Source organism: Psammomys obesus, unplaced genomic scaffold, assembly GCF_907164565.1.
Source record: "Psammomys obesus unplaced genomic scaffold, mPsaObe1.curated_primary_1811, whole genome shotgun sequence".
Taxonomy (NCBI): domain Eukaryota; kingdom Metazoa; phylum Chordata; class Mammalia; order Rodentia; family Muridae; genus Psammomys; species Psammomys obesus.
In genome coordinates, this window is record NW_026596034.1 from 23,222,374 (window position 1) to 23,243,493 (window position 21,120).

The window sequence follows — 21,120 nt, forward strand, 5'->3', positions numbered from 1 at the left end:
CACTTCCGGCCTCGCGCCGCCGAGCACTTCCGGGGCAGCGCTGGAGCGCGCGCGCGCACGTGGGGCCGGGGCGGAGAGAGGCGAGGTCCCGGGTGAACGAGTGCCGGGCGGTAGGTGAGTTCGGGAAGAGCCACCGGGCGCAGCTGAAACTGGGGGCTCGGAAGGGATGCAGCTTCCCCGGGGCCGGGGGCCCGCAGAGCTTGTCAGATTCCCGGTTCCGAGACGGAGTGGAAGCTACTCCTTTGCCCTGGAAGAGAGCAGGGGTGGCAGACGCCTCGCGCGCTTTAGTGGCGCTTCAGAACGTGCCCGCTCTGCCTGTCTCCCTGATCTTGGGGGTAGATGAGTGAGGGCCCAACAAGTTCTCCCAGTAGGTGTGTGCCAAGTAGCTGCCAGATGAGGCAGGCGGGGACAAACCGCCTAGTCCTGTTGCTGCCACTTGTGCCCTGGGTTTCCCCTCCCCCATCAACCCCGCGTCACTGTCTTTAAAGAGTGGATCTGTGATTTGCAAACTTAGCAGTCAGGAAAGCTGAGGAGAGAGGTTCTTGGTAAAAGGCCGGTTTTCAAACTGTCTTCCTCCAAGAGGTCGAGAAGATGGAGAGCTGGAGTAGGCCTTCAGGGGTTAATTTGCTGAAGCGTCCCTATTGAGTTTCTGGAGATAGAGTCTTGAGGGACACGAAAGCATTTTTAGAAGTGAATTTAAGTGATATCTTTGGAATCTCCCATCTGTCAGTGAGGGTAATAAATCGAATGGGTAAGATTTTTCAGTTAATGTTTAACAATGACTCTTTTTGTCCCCCCCTCCCCCCAGGAATGGGTGAATTTAAGGTCCATCGAGTCCGTTTCTTTAATTATGTTCCATCAGGCATCCGCTGTGTGGCTTACAATAACCAGTCAAACAGATTGGCTGTTTCACGAACAGATGGCACAGTGGAAATCTATAATTTGTCAGCAAACTACTTTCAGGAGAAAGTAAGTCTTTGGGAAGCCTGGTGTGGTGTTCCTGGTGTTAAATTTTCTTGAGTTTCATTCTGCAGCTTTACGTGTTCTGTTTTCAGATAGTTTGAGTGACTCTTCCTGCTGTGGAATGGTTAGAAACTCAGAGCTTCTGTAGCAGAGCTGAGATCTCTCGATTGGTGAAAGCAGCTCAGGGGTTTGATCTATCTAAAGCTGTTTAGAAAGAGCTACCCAGGAATAGTGTGTCACTATATCCCATTTGAGGGCCGAAGACTGCTGGATCTTTTGGTCACTACAAGAAAGAAAGGAAATTGTTGAGATCATTGTGACTTTGGTAAAATGACATTTCTTGCTGGAGGTCCAAGTGTGCCTCCCATTGTCAATGAAAAGTCTGCAAATGCTGTAATATCAGAAAATGGTAGTAATTTGACAGCAAACAGACTCCCAAGTCCACCAGTCTCCAAGAATGTAGACTTAATTGTGTATTTGGGAGTAGAGTGTATTTTTAATTAAATGAAATGGCTTTTTTGGGTGCACATAGATTTGTTCATTGTCTGTGTATCAGGTTTTTGCCTGCATGCATGTATGTGTGCATCACTGACGCCCATGGTGGTCGGGAGAGTACCTAAGATCCCCAGAACTTAGGTAGAGGTGGTTATGAGTTACCATTGGGTGTTGGGAACCCTCCGTAAGAACAAATGCTCTGAACTGTTGAGCCATCTCTCTGGCTCCAAAGCCTTTCCCTCCAAGGACACTGGTTACTAACTCTTCAGGAGCAACATGCAGCTCAGTTCAAAAGAGAAGCCAAGGGCAGACGAGCAAGGGCAGACCAACTCCTCTCTAGTGCCCAGCAGTCTGGCACTCGAGGTTTAGGTGTTCTGCAAATGTTTCTAAGAATGAGTCCTGTTATTGACACAAGTGGTCAAAGCATTTACATTCTTAGAGAGAGACCTGTAAACAGTTTCTGACCTGTATAGTAAAGCTGGGAAAAGTGCTCTTGACAGGTAACTTTGGGGGTCCTGTATAGGACTGACTTACTGGAGAACAGTTGCAGCTCACTGCTAGAAACAGGATAAACATCCTTGGCTTAATGCCTCTTCGCTGCTAAACTTCAAATTCTGTAAAATCGGGAACTATGTTGGCTCTTTGGTACAAAGCCACTGCTAAGTTAACGTTCAGTCAGTCCTCCATTTCTTACCTACCCTCTCTTATTTCCTTCTCCCATCCTCCTGTGGGCATTTTGAACAGCTCACTAATTCAGTCTCATCTTCTGTTTTCTCCAAGTCTCCTTTCCTATTCGCTGAAATGACTAACCTCTGGCCGAGTAAGATGGCTCAGTGGGTAAAGCTGCTTGCTTCCAAGGCTGACAACCTGAGTTTGATCTCTGCAACCCTCATGGTGGAAGAGGAGATTAACTCCTCTCTGTCAGTTGTCCTCTGTGTATGATATGCATATACATTGTGTGCATTCACTTTGAGAAAATAAATGCAGTAAATATTTTAAGGGTTGCTTGCCTCGATCACATCACTCTCGGAGCAAGACAAACATTAGTGAGTCAGAATAAAAACGTTAGGAGTAAAGAGAGCTTTGTTCCCTTCATGCCACTGACTTTGGCTTTTTGGGCAAACCACTTGACCCATATGTCTTTTGGCCTTGCAAGTTCAGATCCGAAACATAGTCTCTTTGTGTCAAGCAGGCATAAAATTAAAATGCATAGCTGTGACTGCCTGGTGAAGTAAGGTCAAAGGTCCTAGATAGAAGGGACCATCAGCTGTGGGGATTCATGGGACCTTCACAGGCTGCAGAGAGGCGATTTGGGGGTGGCAAGAAGGCAGTTTGGTTAACATGACCCCAGCAGGTATTGGTCCAAACTTGTAGAGTGTGACCTCAGGTGGTTTATTTTTGGAATATTTAAGCACAGCATAATTTGGTGAAAATGTATTCTGATGATAATTAACTTGATCTTACCTATACCAAAGCATACAAAAATCTCCTTGAGGAACAAAGTATGCTAAATACAGGTCAGACGTGACTAATTTGAGACTCTTCGTAAAGTCCATAAAGATAGGTTCTGTAGATGGACTGAGAGAAGCAGCCTAAGGTAAAGGTCTGAAAGAGAGGAGCAGGTGCCGGACAAGTCGGGCTGCACAGACAGCACAAAGGTCACCAGGCTAGTGAGCTCCCAGCCTTCCAGGAGGATAACAGGGGATGCATTCCTTCAACAACCCTGTGTGCTAACATTCCAAATTCCCTAGTGCTTCTCTGTGAACACAGAGACCTCCAAGTTTGTCATAGTTTCTAAACCAGGCTTTTTTTATGCATGGGGCTCACTATAGTCCACATGGCTTCAGGTTTAAAATGATCCTCCTGCCTCCCCTTCCTGAGTACTAGGATTATAGTCATAAACCACTACACCTGGCTGAATCAATCTTGACTATCTTAATTTTAAAACATTAGTTGAAAAGCCTCTGATAAGTCCTAGTTTAAAAGAGAGGATTAAATGTATATCTTAAGTTCCATAGCTTTAAGTAACTAAAATTTGAAGCTGAAGTATCTAATAGACACAAATGTCTGATAGTGACAAACTAGTTATTTGTGGGGAAATAAATTTCAGTTGCTGATGATTGATGATTTCATGGCAGCTTGAGAAATTATGTTTCTGTAGTTTTTTCCAGGCCATGAGTCTCGGGCTACCGAAGCCCTGTGTTGGGCAGAAGGACAGCGCCTCTTCAGTGCTGGACTCAATGGAGAAATTCTTGAGTATGACCTACAGGCCCTAAACATCAAGTATGCTATGGATGCCTTTGGAGGACCTATTTGGAGTATGACCGCCAGCCCCAGTGGCTCCCAACTGTTGGTCAGTAAGAAACTATTGGTAATTCAAATAGAGAAGTACTCTTATGGCCACTCAGGCTTCCTTCCCCATGTTTATATTATGTCAGATAGGAACACCAAACTTAGCTGGGTACCAAGAATCATAAAACATAGGATTGCAGTGACCATTGAAGGTTAAAATCCGTAGTGGTGGATTGGAGAGATGGCGCAGCAGTTAAAAGCATTGCCGCCCACCCTTCCAGAGGATCTGGGTTTGAGTCCCACAGCCCACATGGTGGCTCACTACAGTCTAACTCTAGTTCCAAGGGATCTGCTGCCCTCTTCTAGCCTCCGAGGGCACTGCACGTTGTGGTGCACATGCATATATATACACATAGTCAAAGCTCATGTAGATAAAAATAACAAATTCCTGCTCACTTTGCCCTTATGCTTGGACCTTATTTGTTGTTTTGTGAATGTTATAGTTAATTCATTTCAGCATTTCCTAAACTAGGAGACTGGTTTTATTTTGTTTTGATACACTTTATGTTTTAATAGTAACTTTTGTTTCAAAACTATGAAATGTTAAATTGTAAATTCACTGCACTCACATACATCTTCAGTGTGTGTAAAATGACATTTACTATTTGTGTATGGGGTTTGATGCGTGTATACCACAGCGTGCTTGTAATGGCCAGAGGACATGTCTGAATTGATTCTCTCCTTCCACCATGTGGGTCTTTGGGATCAAACTTGGCAGCAAATGCCTTTTCCCACTGGGCCGTCTTTCTGCCCGGAGGTTTTTATTTCACTTGCACTAACTTGTATACTGTCCTAGGTGTTTCCATCTAGGTTTAAAGGTCAGTAGATCTTTTATCCGGGCCATAGGGCTCTGGCAGGTACGTGTGTAGCCCTACTTCTAATCCGTGTCTTATACAGAAATTTGGCCGCCGACTAGAACTCTTTGGGCCTGTTTTCTGACTAGAATATGAGGTCAACCAGTAGTATACTATCAATTTCTTGATAATAGGTTTCTTCCCCCTCTGACAAGCTGTTTTGGTTTGTTTTGATTTTAAGGCAAATGATAGCTTTTAGAGAAGAAACCATGTATATGTTTGTATATGGGGATATTAGTCCTATAAAAGGCTCATTTAGTCTTTTTTCTACCTGTCTCTAAATAGGTTGGTTGTGAAGATGGCTCTGTGAAACTATTTGAGGTCACCCCGGACAAAATCCAGTTTGCAAGAAATTTTGATCGGCAAAAAAGTAAGGGTTTTGGTGGGGTAATGAGTAATTTCAACGAGCAGTTATGTTATATGTCACTGGGAATATGATATTTTCCTGTGGCTACAGGTAATGCTTTTTATATACTCTAATTATTTCTGAGCACAAGGAAAGTTCTGGAAAGGGTCTCATTATGTAGCATAGTTGTGATTGCCTGGCTAAGCAAAAATACAGAGATTCAAAGTAAAAGACTAGTATTTCCACAAATCAGTGTACTGTTCATCACATGGGTCTTCATCTCATTTTCTGTTATTGTGAAAAACTCCATGCCCAAAAGCATCTTGGGGAGGAAAGGGTTTATGTCAGATTCTAGTTCCACAGCACAGTACATTGTCAAAAGTAGTTAGGGTAGAAACTCAAGCAGGGCAGAAACTTGGAGGCAGGAGCTGATGCAGAGGCCATGGAGGAGTACTGCTTACTGGCTTGCTCAGCCTGCTTCTTGAAGCCTCCGGGAGCACCAGTCCACCGCCCATTGTGGGCTAGGCCCCTTCCACATTAATCATTGAGCAAGAAAATGTACCACAGGTTTGGTTTACTCGCAGGCCAGTCTAGTTGGGAGATTTTCTCAACTGAGGTTCTCTCTTTCAAAATGACTCTAACTTTGTCAAGTTGACAGAAAAGCAACTGGTATCCTACAAAAACTCTTGTTTTGTAGATGTAAACAAATAAAGCTTTAAAACCTTGATTTTTTTTTTTTTTTTTTTTTTTTTTTTTTTTAAGCAATGTACTTTTTGAGGCTGGTTCTGCTGTGGGGGCTAGACTGACCTTCAACTCCCCATCCTCTTGCCTCTACTTCCTGAGTGCTGAGATTACACGTCTGTACCACAAGAGAGTTGTGCCTTTTCCATGTTCCCCCTTCAGTTTTTTTTATGAAACAGGTTCTCATGTTGTAGCCCGCACTTGCCTGGTACACTGTGTGCTCTTGGCTGGCCTTAAGCTCATGGCAGCCCTTCGTCATGCTTGTGACCTAGGCACGCATCTTCGCTAGCTATGGTTCTTAACGTTATCAGCCAATTTAAGTGTCAAGAAAACTTTGTGGAGCAGCTGCTGGTGCTTGGGCTATGGACTGTACTGGCACTGAGGTGCAGAGCAGGGGTTGACAAGCTGTTTCTGAAAAGTACTGAGCACAACAGTACTTGAGGCTTTGGAGGCAATGGAGTTTCTGCGTGTAGCACAGAAGCAGCCAAAGACAGTTGGTGAGCAGCCATGTGTGGCTGTGTGGTGTGCTGGTAGAATTTGGTTTATCAACTCCAACAGTGGGGCTGTTGTTTGTGGTGCCTGCTTTGGAGAGTAGTGACCCTGAGAAATGCAATGTTAAATTATCTCATGATGTGAACATCATCAGGTGTGCTTCCACAGGCTGAGGTGGCTGGGGTCGCTGGGCGGTACAGTCTTGAGAGGACGCTGTCCTATATTCAGAGCATCCCTGTCTGTAATGTCAGTATTTGTGCACAACCAGATCTATATTCGGGCATTCAAGCAAGTCTGTCTCTTTAATTTGAAGTCAGTGTGTACACTGAGATTTTTCTTAGATTACTACCAGGTCGTTCTTAGAAGAGTGTCTCCATTTACACATTTTCCTCAACTGTTTACACAATATAAAAGCGGCTATCGGCTTCATTGTGGGTCCCAGCACAGTCTCTCAACTATGGTGGATGATGAAGCTGAGACTGGATCACCCCAGCCCTGCAGGGAACAGTGGAAGGAGAGCTTAGGTAGTTTTTTCTGTATATTTAAATGTCGCTTTTATCTTTTTATTACTGCCAAGGTCGGATCTTAAGTCTCTGCTGGCACCCTGCTGGTACCCATGTTGCAGCTGGCTCCATTGACTACATTAGTGTGTTTGATGTCAAATCAGGTAACTTTTTCTGTTTAGTACATTTGGGGTATGGGTTTTGTCAGATTTCTATTTCTCAGTTCTGACAGTTTGACTTTGTCACTCTTTCAATGACCCTGATAACCTAATTCCTCATTAATATCTCCACATGTCTATCACAAATTTTGCCGTTGTTTTCCACATGTATGTCTGTGGCTGCGTGTCTCTGTCTGTGTTTCTGTTCCATGTGTATGTGTGCCTCTATAAGTGTTGCCCAGAAGAGAACTAGCAGTGTCCTCCTGTATTACCTACGCTCCTTCCTCTTTTTGAGACAGTCTTATATTGAACCCAAAGGTGGAGTTTGTTTTTGTTTTTGTCATAAGCTGGCAAGAAGCTCCACTTCCCTCCATGCTGCAGTTACCGCCATGCAGAAGGCCAGGCCAGGTTTTGCACATGGTCTGGGATCCAGGCCTTTTATTTATTTATTTACTTACTTACTTACTTATTTTTACTTGCATAGTAAGTACTCATAACCGCTGAGCCACCTAGCCTCTCCTTCCTGTCTTTGATGACCACTGCTGCTTTTGGGGAATCTTCGTTCTTCAGGGGGTCTGGCAGCACTCTGTAAGATATGACAGTAGCTTGTACTCTAAAGCAATGACTTTTTTTCCTGTTCTTGGCCTGGAATATTGGGCTACTAGGCTCACACCTTCAGTGTGAGCTTGCCTTTAATTTGTTAGCATACGTACACGTTAGATACATAGACAAAATGGGTCCTCCTAACTTTCTGTTTTCTTCTTTTCCTCAGTGCCTGACCTGAGCACTTATTTTGCTTGTTCTTAGTTACATGTGCCTAAAACCATAAAAACTCTTAAGGCTTTTTATAAAAAGTAGAATCCACCCTCTATCTTTTCTCCTGCTCCCCAAAGTAAGCCACTCAACTTAGCTATGCTTTTGGGGCTTATCTCTGCTGTAAATGACATGTTCATGATTCTGCATTGTGATTTTTAAATTCTGCACATTACTGACTTCAGTGCCTGCGTGTTTGCTTTGTTTCTTTTGCCGTGTTTACCCCTGTCTCCTGATCCTCTTGTGCGCTTGTTTGTGACTGGGTTCCAGTCAGTGGTCAGGTGTGCTTGTCATGGCCGTCTGTGTGCCACTAGCAGAGGAAGCTGCTTTCCTTCCTGTCCAATATCCCTCTTCTCACTGCATTTCTGCCACTTCTTCCTTAAAAGTCTTTCAGTTGTATAAATTGATAGAAAATACATCTGAGTATTTTTGTGGTTCTGTTTGTTTTTCCTGCCATTTCTATGTCTTTAAAAAATAAGTACCTTGTTTTGACCTCTGGTCTGGCTTAGCCACTTGGCCCACGCTGCATGAGTGTGAGGTAAGAGAGACTGGTGTTTCTGTCTTTCTGGGGTCCCTGTTACTTCTGTGTTGTTTAGGGTTCTTCCTTTCCCTGTTAGGAACTCTGGTGCTGTTCTAATTACTGACCCTGTGTACATGCAGAGTTAAGATTTTGTTTGGTTTCTAGGACCCTCAAGCATGTACCTTTGTCCCCTTTCTTTTTCCTTTGTGGAAGTTTTCTTTGTTGGTGCCCTGTATGTACCAGGTGAGCCCCCTCCCCCTGGGCCCTGTTACACTTACACTGAAAATTTGATGATACTTGTTGATGTGTGAGTCTGTAATAGGTTTGGTTTTGGTTGGTTGGTTTTTCTCTGTGTCATTCAGTTGTGCTAAAGATTGTTTTCTTTCAAACTCTTGGTTTTGGGGTGAATTCTTGAAATTAGTTTTTTTTATCTTTTTGGACTTTTAACTGCTTACTAATATAAGTTTGTCATTTTTGTATCAGTCTTTGTAGTGGAATTTTCACTTAGCCATCTCCAGAGGTTTTTTTTTCTGTTTTTTGTTTTCAGCCAGGCCTTTGCTAAGCTGTGTTCTGTGGCTATGACTATGGCCTCTGAGGCTCATCTTTTTTTTTTCCTTCTTTCTTTTCTTTTCTTCCCTTTCCTCCCTCCCTTCCTTCCTTCCTTCCTTCCTTCCTTCCTTCCTTCCTTCCTTCCTTCCTTTGTTTCTATTTTGTTTTGTGTTTTTTTTTTTGAGACAGGGTTTCTCTGTGTAGCCTTGGTTGTTCTGGACCCAGGCTGGCCATGAACTCACAGGCACTCTGCCTGCCTCAGCCTCCCTGAGTGCTGGGATTTCAGGCATGTGCCACCACATCCGGTTGTGGTTTTTTGTTTTTTGACCGTGTATGTGCAGGCAGAAATCTGCGAAAGCCATAGTTTACAGGCTGTTGCAGGTGCTGCGAACCAAACTCCAGTTCCCTGTGAGAGCAGCAAGCGCTCCTAGCAGCTGAGCCTTCTCTGCAGCCCCACTCCGAGGCTGTTAGTGATGATATCTGGCTAGTGTTGTACACCTTCCCGTCCTACGATTGGCTCATAGCCTCTGTCAGTCTTTTCAGCTTTTCTCGCTAGAGGGAGCGTTCTTCCCACGTGGGCCGTTTGTTCTTGTTGCATCAGTGGGACTTTTTAGCGGGGTCTTTACTAACGCACCACCTGGCTGCCCTGTTTGGGAACTTCTGAAGTCAGGAGCTTAGAAAAAAAGTTTTTCTTCTTTTGTTTCTTGGTTCCCAGAAATCAAGCAGTTTTTGGGTTTTTGAGGGATTTTTGTTGTTTTGTTTTGTATTTGTTTGTTGTTTTGGGGTTTTTGTTTGTTTGTTTTTTGGTACTGGAGATCAGTTCAACCCTGGGAATGGCATGCTCTACCGCTGAGCTGCGCTCTTGACTCCTTTTCCAGTCTCCTTCCCCATAAATACAGACCCACCTTTCACCATTCTGAGGAGAAGAAATCTGGCGTTCTCAACATTCACTCACAAGTTTTTCACTTGACCTTGTTTTCCTTTTAGCCACTGCTGTCCCACCCTCAGTTCCCAGTACCTTTTATGTAAGAAGTTCTTCTGTTGAGATAGAGTTTAGTTAGTATCTGGTTGCTTCCTCAGGAGATCAGTACCCCAACATCCAGCAACCTCTTAGATTAACTTTCAACCTATCCCTCCTTAGAGGCCCCTCATACCTGAAGTCTCTGAAGTACAGGTCCTCAGCTCCAGAAGGTTCATGTATGACTCAGGTGGCTTCTTGGCTTTCTTTAAGGCTTACCTGTGTCTGGGTTTCAAGGCTCTGCTTCATCAGGGCTCCTTGAGTGTGGTCACTCTCTTCTTTTCTCCCTTTCCTTACACAGAGTGTGGGGAAAGCAGGTGTAATGTGCATATGCAATGTGCCAGCTTTTAAGTGGTCATCACACCTTCCCGTTTCACTTGCCCAGAAGAGGTTTCTGTTCCGCTCTTTCTCCCTTCTTTTCACCTCCCTCTTTTCTCTTCGGGTACCCATTTTGTAGTTTTAAAACAGTTAACACGGTTGTCATTTATTGGCTTGCTATGTTCAAACATCTAACTCACCACATCATGCTTGCCCGTGCAGTTCTGGGAAAATGAAAATAAGTACCACCTACATGTGTGCCTTTTTGGTTTTTTTTTTTTTTGTTTTTTTTTTTCCTTATCTTTCAGGGAGCATTATTCGTAAGATGATTTTAGATAGGCAACACCTGGGAGTGACTAAGGCACGGTGTATAGTGTGGGGTGTGGCCTTCCTGTCGGACGGCACGGTCATAAGCGTGGACTCTGTTGGAAAGGTGCAGTTGTGGGACTCTGCTACCGGGACGCTTGTTAAGAGCCACCTCATCGCAAATGCTGACGTGCACTCTATTGCTGTCGCTGATGTGAGTATGGTCACATCCAAGTAGTCCCTGACCTTAGATTCTCCTGCCTCGACCTCCTGAGTAGCTAGGATTACAGGCTTGTGTGACCAAGCCCATCTGCCAAGTCAGTCTTAGGGTCTGTCTTTTCCCATGTATTGTTTATGCGATTTAGAAGGATTCCTGCTTTGTTTTGTTTTTTCTCACAGCTTACACATTTCGTGTTTAAATCCATTTTGGGGTATTTCATCTCTTATACTGAGCATAGTCTGTGGTCACATATCACTAATGGCAAGAACACATTCTGAGAAACACATCAGTAGGTGATGTTGGTGTTGTGTGAGCCTCATAGCATATTCGTAGGCAAACAGGTAGCAGGGAAAGCTGCTGCACTGCACACCTGTCCCGGATGTGTGTGCTCTTTTATATGACCCACAGCAGAGAAACTGAAATCTTTTCTAAACCATGTGAGCGATGACCTAAGGAAGAAATCCGTACCATGTTCTTTAACAGAAATGTTTGCCAGCGCAGTGGCACGGAGCTGTAATCCCAGCACTCAGAGAGGCAGAGGCAGGCGGATCTCTGAGTTTGAGGCCAGCCTGGTCTGCACAGCAAGTCCAGGACAGCTACATTGCATGAGTGCTAGGAACCTGAGTCAGGTCCTGAAAGAACAGTAGTTCCCTTAACTGCTGATCCAACTCTAGCCCTGTGATAGATGTATTTTTTAAGACTTATTTATTACATATTCAGTGTTTGCCTGCACGCTAGAAGAGAACACCAGATCTCACCGTATATGGTTGTGAGCCATGGTGTGGTTGCTAGGAATTGAACCCAGAGCAGAATTGTAGAGCAAGCAGACAGTGCTCTTAACCTCTGAGTCATCTCTCCAGCCTCAGCTCTGTAATTCTTAAAATCTCATAGCAAAATAAAAATCTTCCACCCAACTTAGAATACAATTAAAAGGTGTCTTTACACCAACATCATTGCAAATTTTGAGTAATGTTTTGTAGTATAGCTATAATATCACTTGGTCCATTAGCTTTCTGTGGACAGTGTATTTAGTTTGCCGTTGAATGTGTAGCATGTGACTGCATAACACTTGGCAATACTAATTGTTAATTTTGTCAGAAGGGGGCGCATTGCTGCCTTTGTCTGAGCTTGTCCCTCTGTAGGAACTGCTTGTGGGAACCTCCCTTCTAATTCAGGGCATGAGTTTTCTTTTCCCTTGAGCTGCCCAGATAGAAAACGTGAAGGAATATTTTTCCATCTGGAGTCTATTTTGTTGACATCTACCTCCTCATGATTTAATTTCTCAGCAAGAAGACAGTTTTGTGGTGGGCACAGCCGAGGGCACAGTATTCCATTTTCAGCTGGTCTCCGTGACTTCCAGCAGCAGTGAGAAACAGTGGGTGCGGACGAAACCCTTCCAGCACCACACTCACGACGTGCGCACTGTGGCCCACAGCCCAACAGCTCTGATATCAGGAGGTAGGTCCTCCCAGCCAGCTGCTCTTTTCTCTGCCTAGCTCTGCTGTTTTCTTCACAGAGGACTTCTCTCATTGTGTGTTCCTTCTCTGCTGCCCTTTACTTCAGGCACCGACACCCACCTAGTTATTCGTCCTCTCATGGAGAAGGTGGAGGTGAAGAATTACGATGCTGCTCTCCGAAAGATCACTTTCCCCCATGTGAGTATCCCTGTCACCCTCAGCATCTCCCGTCCCTCTAGCCAGTAAGACTGAACACAGCTCACGCTTCGGAAAGGCATCTTCGTCCTGTCCTGAAGCAAGCTTCCTTGAAGACTCTTCTTATGTGCACATATGTATATTCATAGTGATAATGAGGTAGATCTGGTTTGGTGTTGGAGAGGTCCACTCAACTTGTGACCTCCATTTACCTTAAAAGGAACATGACAAGCCTAGGTTCTCCACCCCAAATAATAGAGCCCACCCTAACAAAATTCCCATAAAGCACTGTCATGGGGCGGGGGTTGTTTCTCCAGAAAATAAACCCAGGATGATGTTGGCAATTAAAACACACATTCTGGGGCTAGAGAGGTAGCTCAGTAGTTAAGAGGACTTTTGCTCCTTCAAATGACCCAGGCTCATCTGGCAGCTAGAAACTATCTGTACCTCTAGTTCAAGAAGAAACAACACTCTAATCTGGCCTCTTTGGGCACTGAATGAATGTGCAGGCAAAACACCCATACACTTACAATAGAGAAAATATTTTTAGGTCAGCAGTTGGTGGCACACACCTTTAATCTTTAATCCCAGCACCCAAGGCAGAGGCAGGTGGATCTCATTGAGTTCAAAGTCAATCTGGTATACAGAGCAAGTTCCAGAGCTCTACAGAGAAATTCTGTTTTGAACAAACAAAACAAGCCCGGCATAGTGGCTTACACCTTTAATCCCAGCACTCAGTAGGCAGAGGGAGGCAGATCACTGTGAGTTCCAGGACAGCCAAGGCTACACAGAGAAACACTGTCTTGAAAAACAAAAACAGAAAATACAGTTTTTTAAATGCCCACATATGTGACCTGGACAGCACTGCACCGTGACCGGTTGCACAGCCTCCATTCACTAACATCTGTGTCACTAACTGCTATTGATCATTTAAAAGCACCTTGTTCATTCCTCTGTTTCAGAAGTCTTTAGTTGCGATTGTTGCCTTCAGCATAGAGCCCTAAACTCATGTGGTTGTAGAAGCCTCTGTTGATCTTGAACTGGCCCGTCTCACTCAGCCTTTCCATTCTGAAAATCTTCCCACTGTATGCTAGCATCTGACCTGTTTCAATGCCCTTTCCTCCCTGCAACTTCTTACCTTGTCTTCTCTGCTTGACTAATCTGTACCAGTGAACTGCCTCTGCTTTATGTACGTTCCACAAGGCTCATCCTATATTTACCCTGTTAAATCTTATGCCATGCTGTAGCATGACTGCCTAGTCTGTGTCATTTCTTTAGAAACATCTTGAAATGAATGGCTATGATTTTGCTTTGGTTTGGTTTGGTTTTGGTGTTTTGTTTTGTTTTTCTAGACAGGATTTCTCTGTGTAGCCTTGGCTGTCCTGGACTCAATGTAGACCAGGCTGGCCTCAAACTCACAGTGACTGCCTCTGCCTCTCTGCATGCTGGGATTAAAGGTGTGTGCCACCATGCCCAGCTTGGGGTTTGTGTTTTTTGTTGTTGTTGTTTGTTTGTTTGTTTCTTTGTTTGTTTTGAGATTGGGTCTGAGCATAGAGCTCAGGTTGTCCCAGGACACTATGTAGACCATACTGGCTTTGAACTCAGATCTACCTGCCTCTGCTTCCCAAGTGCTGGGCCGCTACACCTGGCAAAATAAATGGGTTTCAGCAGTAGAGAAGGGAATGTGCTAAGATGTGGCATCTGGGAACAGTAGATGGCCTACTTAAAACTTTTCAATTCTTGGATACAGCGGCGTCTCATTTCCTGTTCGAAAAGAAGGCATCTTCTCCTATTCCAATTTGCTCATCACTTGGAACTTTGGAGACTAGGATCTACAGCTGCAACAGGTGTGTTGGGAGAAAGGGATTTTGTTTTGTTTTGTCTTTTTTTTTTTTTTTTAACTTAGTTTTTAAAAACTGGCAAATTAAAAAAGAAAAGAAAAGGTAGAAAGGAAAAAAAAATATACCAAGAGGGGCTGATGTATACCTCAAAAGTAAATGCCTTCCTGGGAGCACAAGACCCTGGGATTGAACCACAGTATCATCCAGTTCACCCACACAAAAGAAAACTGGAGCCATAATAGTACACGACATTAGTCCCAGCGCATGGGAGGCAGAGGCCTATGACAAGAAAAGAAAAGAAAACTGGAAAGAGAATACAAAATATCAAAATTGCAGTTGAAATAAGTCAGGCATGGTAGCAGATCCCCGGAAGTGGGAACAGGAGAATCAAAAGTTCAGGACAAGAGCATCCCTGAGCTTGCTGGCCAGCTAGGATAGCTTAATCAGTGAGCCTCAGGGTCAGTGAGAGGCCCTGCCTCACAAAAGGAAATGAAGCTGGCCAGGCCCACCCAGTATTCTGCCTTTGTGGATCTCTGATTTCAAGGCCAGCATGGCTTGCATAGTGAGTTCCAGACCAGCCAGGTTTACATGGTCAGACCCCTACTGCAGAAAAAATAAAGTGGAGAGCACCTGAGGAAACACCTAATGCCGCTGACCTGCATACACATACACAGATATATACTTTTTTATTTATTTATTTATTTTTTTAAGAATAGATTGTTCTGTGTCTGTGGGGAATTATTGTCCTCTCATAAACAAGAAAAAAACAACTCAGTGTTAAAATCTTGTTTTGGAGGGGCCTGGAGAGATGGCTCAGCAGTTAAGGGCACTGTCTGCTCTTCCAGAGGACCCAGGTTCAAATCCCAGCACCAACATGGCAGCTCACAACTGTCTATAATTCTAAGATCTGACATTCTCACACATACATGCAGGCAGAACACCAGTGCACAATAAAAAAAAAAAATAATAATGGTAAATACTTTTTTTTTTTTAATCTTGTTTTGGTTTTCTGAACTAGGGTCTCACTCTGCAGTTGGGTTGTCCCTGAACTCAGCAATCCTAAGAGTTTAAGTTTCTGGCCTGAAGACATGGGTGAGGTTAAGAGTGTGTACTGCTTTCGTAGAGTTCATTTCACAGCACCCACATTGGGTGGTTCACATCTCCACATAACTGCAGCTTGAGGGAACCTGAAAGCCTCTTCTGTCCTCCAGTGCATACCCACGCATGTGCATACCCACACACAGAAACGCCTGAGAGTAGATACAAATCTTTGAAAGTAAAAGAGAGCTTAAGCTTTTATAGGATGCCGGAGGTGGTTGAGGTGACAGCTGTGGAGTGGTGCTTTGCCCTGCCAGGCTGATGTATTGAAAACGAGAAGGCAGAATGGTGTGTAGTGGCGGTCTTGCATGGAAACAAAGCCACTGTGGCTCTGCAGTGAGTGACCAGTTTAGAAAGTGCTCGAGGTGTCTTCCTGCAAATGCATTTAAATCTGCTTCCTCCCACCGAGTGTGTATGGGTGGGGCTTCAGGAGACTGTGCCTCGGAATCCTATTCCCTTCCTTGCTCTTCACATAGCCCTTCAGATTGTGCAGACTTCCATGGAGAAGCCAGGTTTCCCACTGGTAGGAACTCTGTTACTGAAGGTTGACCTTAAAATGGAAAGATGCACACATTTTCTTTTGATGAGAAAAATCTCAGGGAAGTTTCTGTTTTCAGGCAAGAACGGAGATACTCTTCCACTCTCTAAAAACGCAGACCATCTACTGCACCTCAAGACAAAGGTGAGGAAGGCTCTCACTCCTGCTCCAAGGGCCAGAGCACATCTCCATTCTGAATCTGAGTGTTACTCAAGCTGTCATCTTAGAAGACTGCCAGCAGTCAGATATTGAGAATTTGATAAATAGATACAGGAAATTGGGGTTTTTTTTCCTTTTGACACTATAAAAATAGCATATGTCTTTTTAACAATTAAGATGGTACAAAGGTTCTATAATCAGATTTGAACCTCATGTTGACCCCATGTCTTCCTGTTCACTGTTCAGAGATAAGCACTTCCAACAGTTTCTTGTATGTCCTCCCAGGAAAGCAAAAGAACGTGCTTATTTGTGTGTGTGTTTGCTCTTTACCTTAGCAACATACCACGTAAACTGCCTCGTTTGTTTTCTCTTTTAGAAAAATGTCTTTCAGTTGTTGGTGGTGATCCCGCTTACTGTCTTAGTACTCGAGTGATGGCAGCAGGAAGTTCAGGAGTTCAAAGTTATCTTTGCCTATTAGGGTTCTTGAAACCCTAATGTAGCTCTGGGCTGCACTAAATCCTGTTTCCTCTCCTGTCTTTGGTTATTTGCAGTGGCATATGCCTGTAAAGCTCCAACATTCAGAGGGCTTGGGAAGGAGGGTTGCGCTGAGTCTGAAGTCAGCCATGGCCTGGCTGTTCCTTCCCTCAAAAAAAAAAAAAAAAAATCCATGTTTGCTATATTAGCCTTAAAGTTACAGTCCTGCCTCAGTTGCCCTGATACTGGAATTACAGATATGTACCTCCACACCCAGATTGATTGTTAATTCTATATAAACGTTGCATTTTTATTCTCAAAGATTTTTCTCTTTCTTAGAGATGTTTTTGGGGTGTGGAGCTTGAAGACAGAATTTCTCTCCGTGTAGCCCTGGCTGTCCTATCACTCGATCTGTAGATGAAGCTGGCCTTGACTCTAGATCTACGCACTTCTACCTCCTGAGATTAAAGTCGTGTGCCATCACGTGCACCTCCTAGAGGTTTTAAAGCCGGTCATCATGGGCAGAACAGAAAATCAGCACTCCCGATCACCTGTCCTCAACCTTTGTATTGATGCCTTCCTGCTCAGGTTTCCCAAGGTTGAGGCTTTCCAAGTTACCCAGGGACCTGAGATACTACACAGTTATCTGCAGACCTGTGTTAGCTTTGGAAATCAAAGCTGCATCAGTGAGGTGTTCTGCCTGGGATTTAGTCATAGTACACCCAACATGAGTGTTTTAAGACTATATGTAGGCAAACTGGGCAGTGATGGTATATTCCTTTAGACCCAGCACTCAGGAGGCAGAGGCAGGAGCATCTCTTGAGGTTAAGCCCAGCCTGGTCTATAGAATGAGTGCCAGGACAGCCAGGGCACTCAGAGAAACCAGGTCTTTAAAACAAAACAACAACAAAAAAAGAGCTTGAAGATTCCTGTCATTGTAACCTTGTTATAAGAAGTTTTGCCAGGCTTGGTGGCTTACTCCTCTGACCCAACATTTGGTGTCTACTATAAGGAGACTATGGTGAAACAGAGTGAGACTTTGTCTGAAAAAAAGTTGGTTTTCTCACTCATGTTGCTTCTTCCAATTGCCAGGGCCCTGAGAACATTATCTGCAGCTGTGTTTCCCCGTGTGGAAGTTGGATAGCCTATTCTACAGCTTCTCGGTTTTTTCTTTATCGATTGAAATATGAACGTGACAACATAAGCCTCCAAAGAGTAAGTGGGGCACACTGTGTTCCTGTACAGGAAGGAACTTCCTAAATGTGTAATTTTGTTTGAATTGAAAATGAATTGGATAAGAATCCTTCATGAAAAGTTAGATGGTCATAGCCTTTGCAGAACAATCTTTAGGGACCTGCTACTAAGTCTGACAAACTGAGTTCCATCTTCAAGACCTACATAATGGAAAGAGAGACTCCCACAAGTTAAAACACATTTTTAAACGTTTTATTTACTTAGTATGCTGATGTTTTGCATGCATGCATGTATGTCTGTCCACCATGTGCGTGCCTGATGCTTACAGAGACCAGAAGGGGGAGGATCCCTTTCTGGGACTGAAGTTACAGGTGGAAAAAGAAATAGAGAAACATTTTTAGCATGGTATTTTATTCCCATCATAAGTTTTTTTCAAGGTAGAAAATTGAGCAGTTAGCATCTGCATGAAGATGGGCTAGATGGGCTACAGGACGTATGCCAATGTTCCAGGCCCTTCACCGGTCCTTGCTTGGAAACTCTAAGAGTTAATGTAACTGAAGCCTGGCTGTTTCGGGCTTTGGAGTGCTGCTTTCTCTCATTGGCTTTCACTGTTGATTTACCCAAAGGTTTCCAAAATGCCAGCATTCCTTCGCTCTGCTCTTCATATTTTGTTTTCTGAAGATTCAACAAAGCTCTTTGTGGCATCAAATCAAGGGTCTCTCCACATCATTCGTCTGTTGGAAGGAAGCTTCAAGCACTTGCACACTTTCCAGCCTCAATCAGGTGGGAATTTCTAACTGGACGAAGGGAATTCTCGGGGTCTCGGGTGACTTTTTTTCTCTTTAGACTCCAGTGTTGGGATGCTATGACTCTTCTCACCTTGGAAACATACTCGCTCACATGTTTGCAATTTGAAGTAGGAGGAGATATCTGGCAGATGAAGACTGTCGATGAGATCTGAAGTGCTCCTCACACCTACTCCTTTCTCACTGGGTTTTTGATTCCTTATTTGGAGCCAGAGAAGTTTCATCATCCTTAGTTTTGTTAGCAGAGTCAGGAAGAAAGTGAAAGTCCTCTGCAGTGCTGACACCAAATAACCCCCCGAGTATTTTGGTGTTTTACACGTACGTCTGTAGAGGTTTTGTAGACATGCTAAGATGAAAATATAGTGGTGCATATAGTTTTGTTTGGGTCATTTGTATCTGTGACTGTTTTTTTGTATTCTGTGAGAACACGGATTGCATCAGTAGGTGACCGTATGTACCAGCTAATGCTTAGTTAACTGTTGACTTAAGATTCTCATCCACTTGGTTGGTAGTTGGATACATTCCACTATTTGTTCCTGTTCTTAGCTGCTTTGTTGCCTTTTAGACTCCTCTCATCCTGGATTGTCAACATTCAGCTAGTTGAAAAGCTGCTGCAGGCCAGATGTGGTGACACACACCCTTGGTCTCAGCACATTCGAGGCAGAGGCAAATAGGTCTCTCTGAGTTTTGAGGCCAGCCTGGTCTACATATTGAGTTCCATGATCGCCAGGTCCACATATAGAGACCCCATGTCACAGATCCCTACCTACCCGTCCACCTCCACCACCCCCCAAAAAAAAAGAAACAAACAGACAAAGAAAAGCTGCTTCAGAAGAAACGTATCATGTAGGAGTCAGATGAGTTTTTAATTACAAATCTTAATCTTGTCCTTAACATTTTGTTGTTAGTTTGGTTTTGTTTTTCAAGACAGGGTTTCTCTGTATATCCCTGGCTGTCTTAGTACTTGTAGACCAGCTTTCCTCAAACGGTCCGCTTGCCCGTGCCTCCCAAGGGCTGGTATCAAAGATGGGTGCCGCCACCACCCAGCGCCCTTACGTTTTTACCGTCCTTCAACAGATGGTTTGTGGCTTGTAAAGCTTTTCTCATTATTTGGGATTGTTAGATGTAGCACATGTTTCAGCATATAATGTTGATGTGATTTTGATTCCGTGTCTTCATGTTGTAAACTGATTCAAGACCTTTTGACAGAGGTGCTCTGCAGAGTTAAACAAGCAGCAGGCACCCAGTAAATTCAGTATATGCTTCAAGTCTGTTAAACTGTCTGTAGCGAGTTTTAGAACTCTGAGTAGGAAAGGGTAGTGTGAAGTAGCTGCTTAAGGTAAGGCTTTCAGTGTTCCTCAGGTCTCACCAGAGAAGCCTGTAGTGATTCTCACGGCTTCTCTTCACAGGAGCGGCAAACCAGGTAAATTAATTTTACATTTATTGTTTGCACCACATCTCACGATTGGCCTGAAAGTGTCTATGTAGACCAGGCTGGCCTCAAACTTATAGTCTCTGCCTCCTGGGTCCTAAAATTAAAAATTTGTGCCACCATGCCTAGCAATAGCTAATTAAATTTAAAAAGTGGGGAAGGCATGATTACCTAGCATTTGGGAGACTGGGACACATGGATCCCAAATTTAAGGCTGTCTGGGCCTACAAAAGTAATTTCCTGCCTCAAAAAAAAAAAAAAAAAAGTTTTAATTTAAAAATAAGCAGGTTAACCTTTAGAACTAATTTACAAAACTCCAGTAAATTTTCCTGTAAATGGTTTTTAACCACGTGGGTCTTGTGGTTTCTGTATTGTCTCCAGCACAGGGCAAGTTGTGGGTACCTGATTCAAGAGCTTGCTTCTTGTGTCTTCACAGGGACAGTGGAGGCCATGTGTCTTTTGGCAGTCAGTCCAGATGGGAATTGGCTAGCTGCATCGGGTACCAGTGCTGGAGTCCACATATATGATCTGAATCATCTGAAGGTGAGCATCAGATTTCATAGCAGCAGTCATAAGAAGGCTGCTAGTTGTGTTAAGATTCAAGGCAGATTGAAGTGACCTGGAAATTTACTAGACTTTTCCTCCTTTATAGATTCCTATTTTAGAATTCTTTAGACTCTCAAAGCTGTACTCATATTAAAATTAATGAGAACAGTGTAAGCCGTACTTAAAATTATGGTTATGTTAATAATCCACTTCCTAACTAGGGATATAATTCAGTGGTAGAGTACTTGCCTAGTGTTCATGACACCCTAACATTAGCACAAAATAGACAAATAACAAAATGATAAAAAAGACAAAAGTACCCAGTTACCTCTGCTTTGAGGAAGGAGGGAAATTTCTGACACAGAATTGGAGATAGGAACAGGTTTCCTTTTATCATTTGCCTTGTAAATTCAGTGTGACTTTAAATTAGATAGAACCAGAAATTTAGGGAGGAAAAAAAAGCGTAGTTGGGGAATCTTTCTGACAGATAGGTAATAATACTCCAACTCTGCATTGAGTCATATACTGCAGTTTTACCCTGAGCACGCCACAACGGAAGTGTCTGTATAGTGCCATGTGCCTTAGAGTTGAAGCCATCCATGGGCAGTAAGTTTGGTTTGGGTTTTTGTTGTTGCTTTTCATTTGGGGGGGGGCTTGGGTTTGGGGGTTTTTGTTTGTTTTTATTGGTGTTTTTTTTTTTTGTTTTTTTTTTTTTTTTTTTTTTTTTTTTTT

At 43.7% G+C, this 21,120-nt stretch overlaps 1 protein-coding gene across 3 annotated transcripts in view; it reads left to right on the forward strand.

Annotated features, from left to right (window-relative positions):
* Nucleotides 1-51: 51 nt before the first annotated feature.
* The window catches only part of Utp4 (UTP4 small subunit processome component), a 26,756-nt gene continuing 5,687 nt past the window's right edge, over nt 52-21,120 (forward strand). The window contains exons 1-13 of one of the 3 annotated variants that reach the window (XM_055621509.1): nt 52-114; nt 809-969; nt 3,620-3,811; nt 4,950-5,034; nt 6,821-6,910; nt 10,431-10,642; nt 11,935-12,106; nt 12,212-12,303; nt 14,051-14,147; nt 15,857-15,921; nt 17,503-17,625; nt 18,231-18,387; nt 20,279-20,385. In XM_055621509.1, coding sequence (XP_055477484.1) covers nt 811-969; nt 3,620-3,811; nt 4,950-5,034; nt 6,821-6,910; nt 10,431-10,642; nt 11,935-12,106; nt 12,212-12,303; nt 14,051-14,147; nt 15,857-15,921; nt 17,503-17,625; nt 18,231-18,387; nt 20,279-20,385 — 1,551 coding nt within the window. In that variant the 5' untranslated portion in view covers nt 52-114; nt 809-810. Of the gene's footprint in view, nt 115-296; nt 372-808; nt 970-3,619; nt 3,812-4,949; nt 5,035-6,820; nt 6,911-10,430; nt 10,643-11,934; nt 12,107-12,211; nt 12,304-14,050; nt 14,148-15,856; nt 15,922-17,502; nt 17,626-18,230; nt 18,388-20,278; nt 20,386-21,120 lie in introns of those variants that run through there. The other 2 variants (XM_055621510.1, XM_055621508.1) reach the window with 2 other exon arrangements.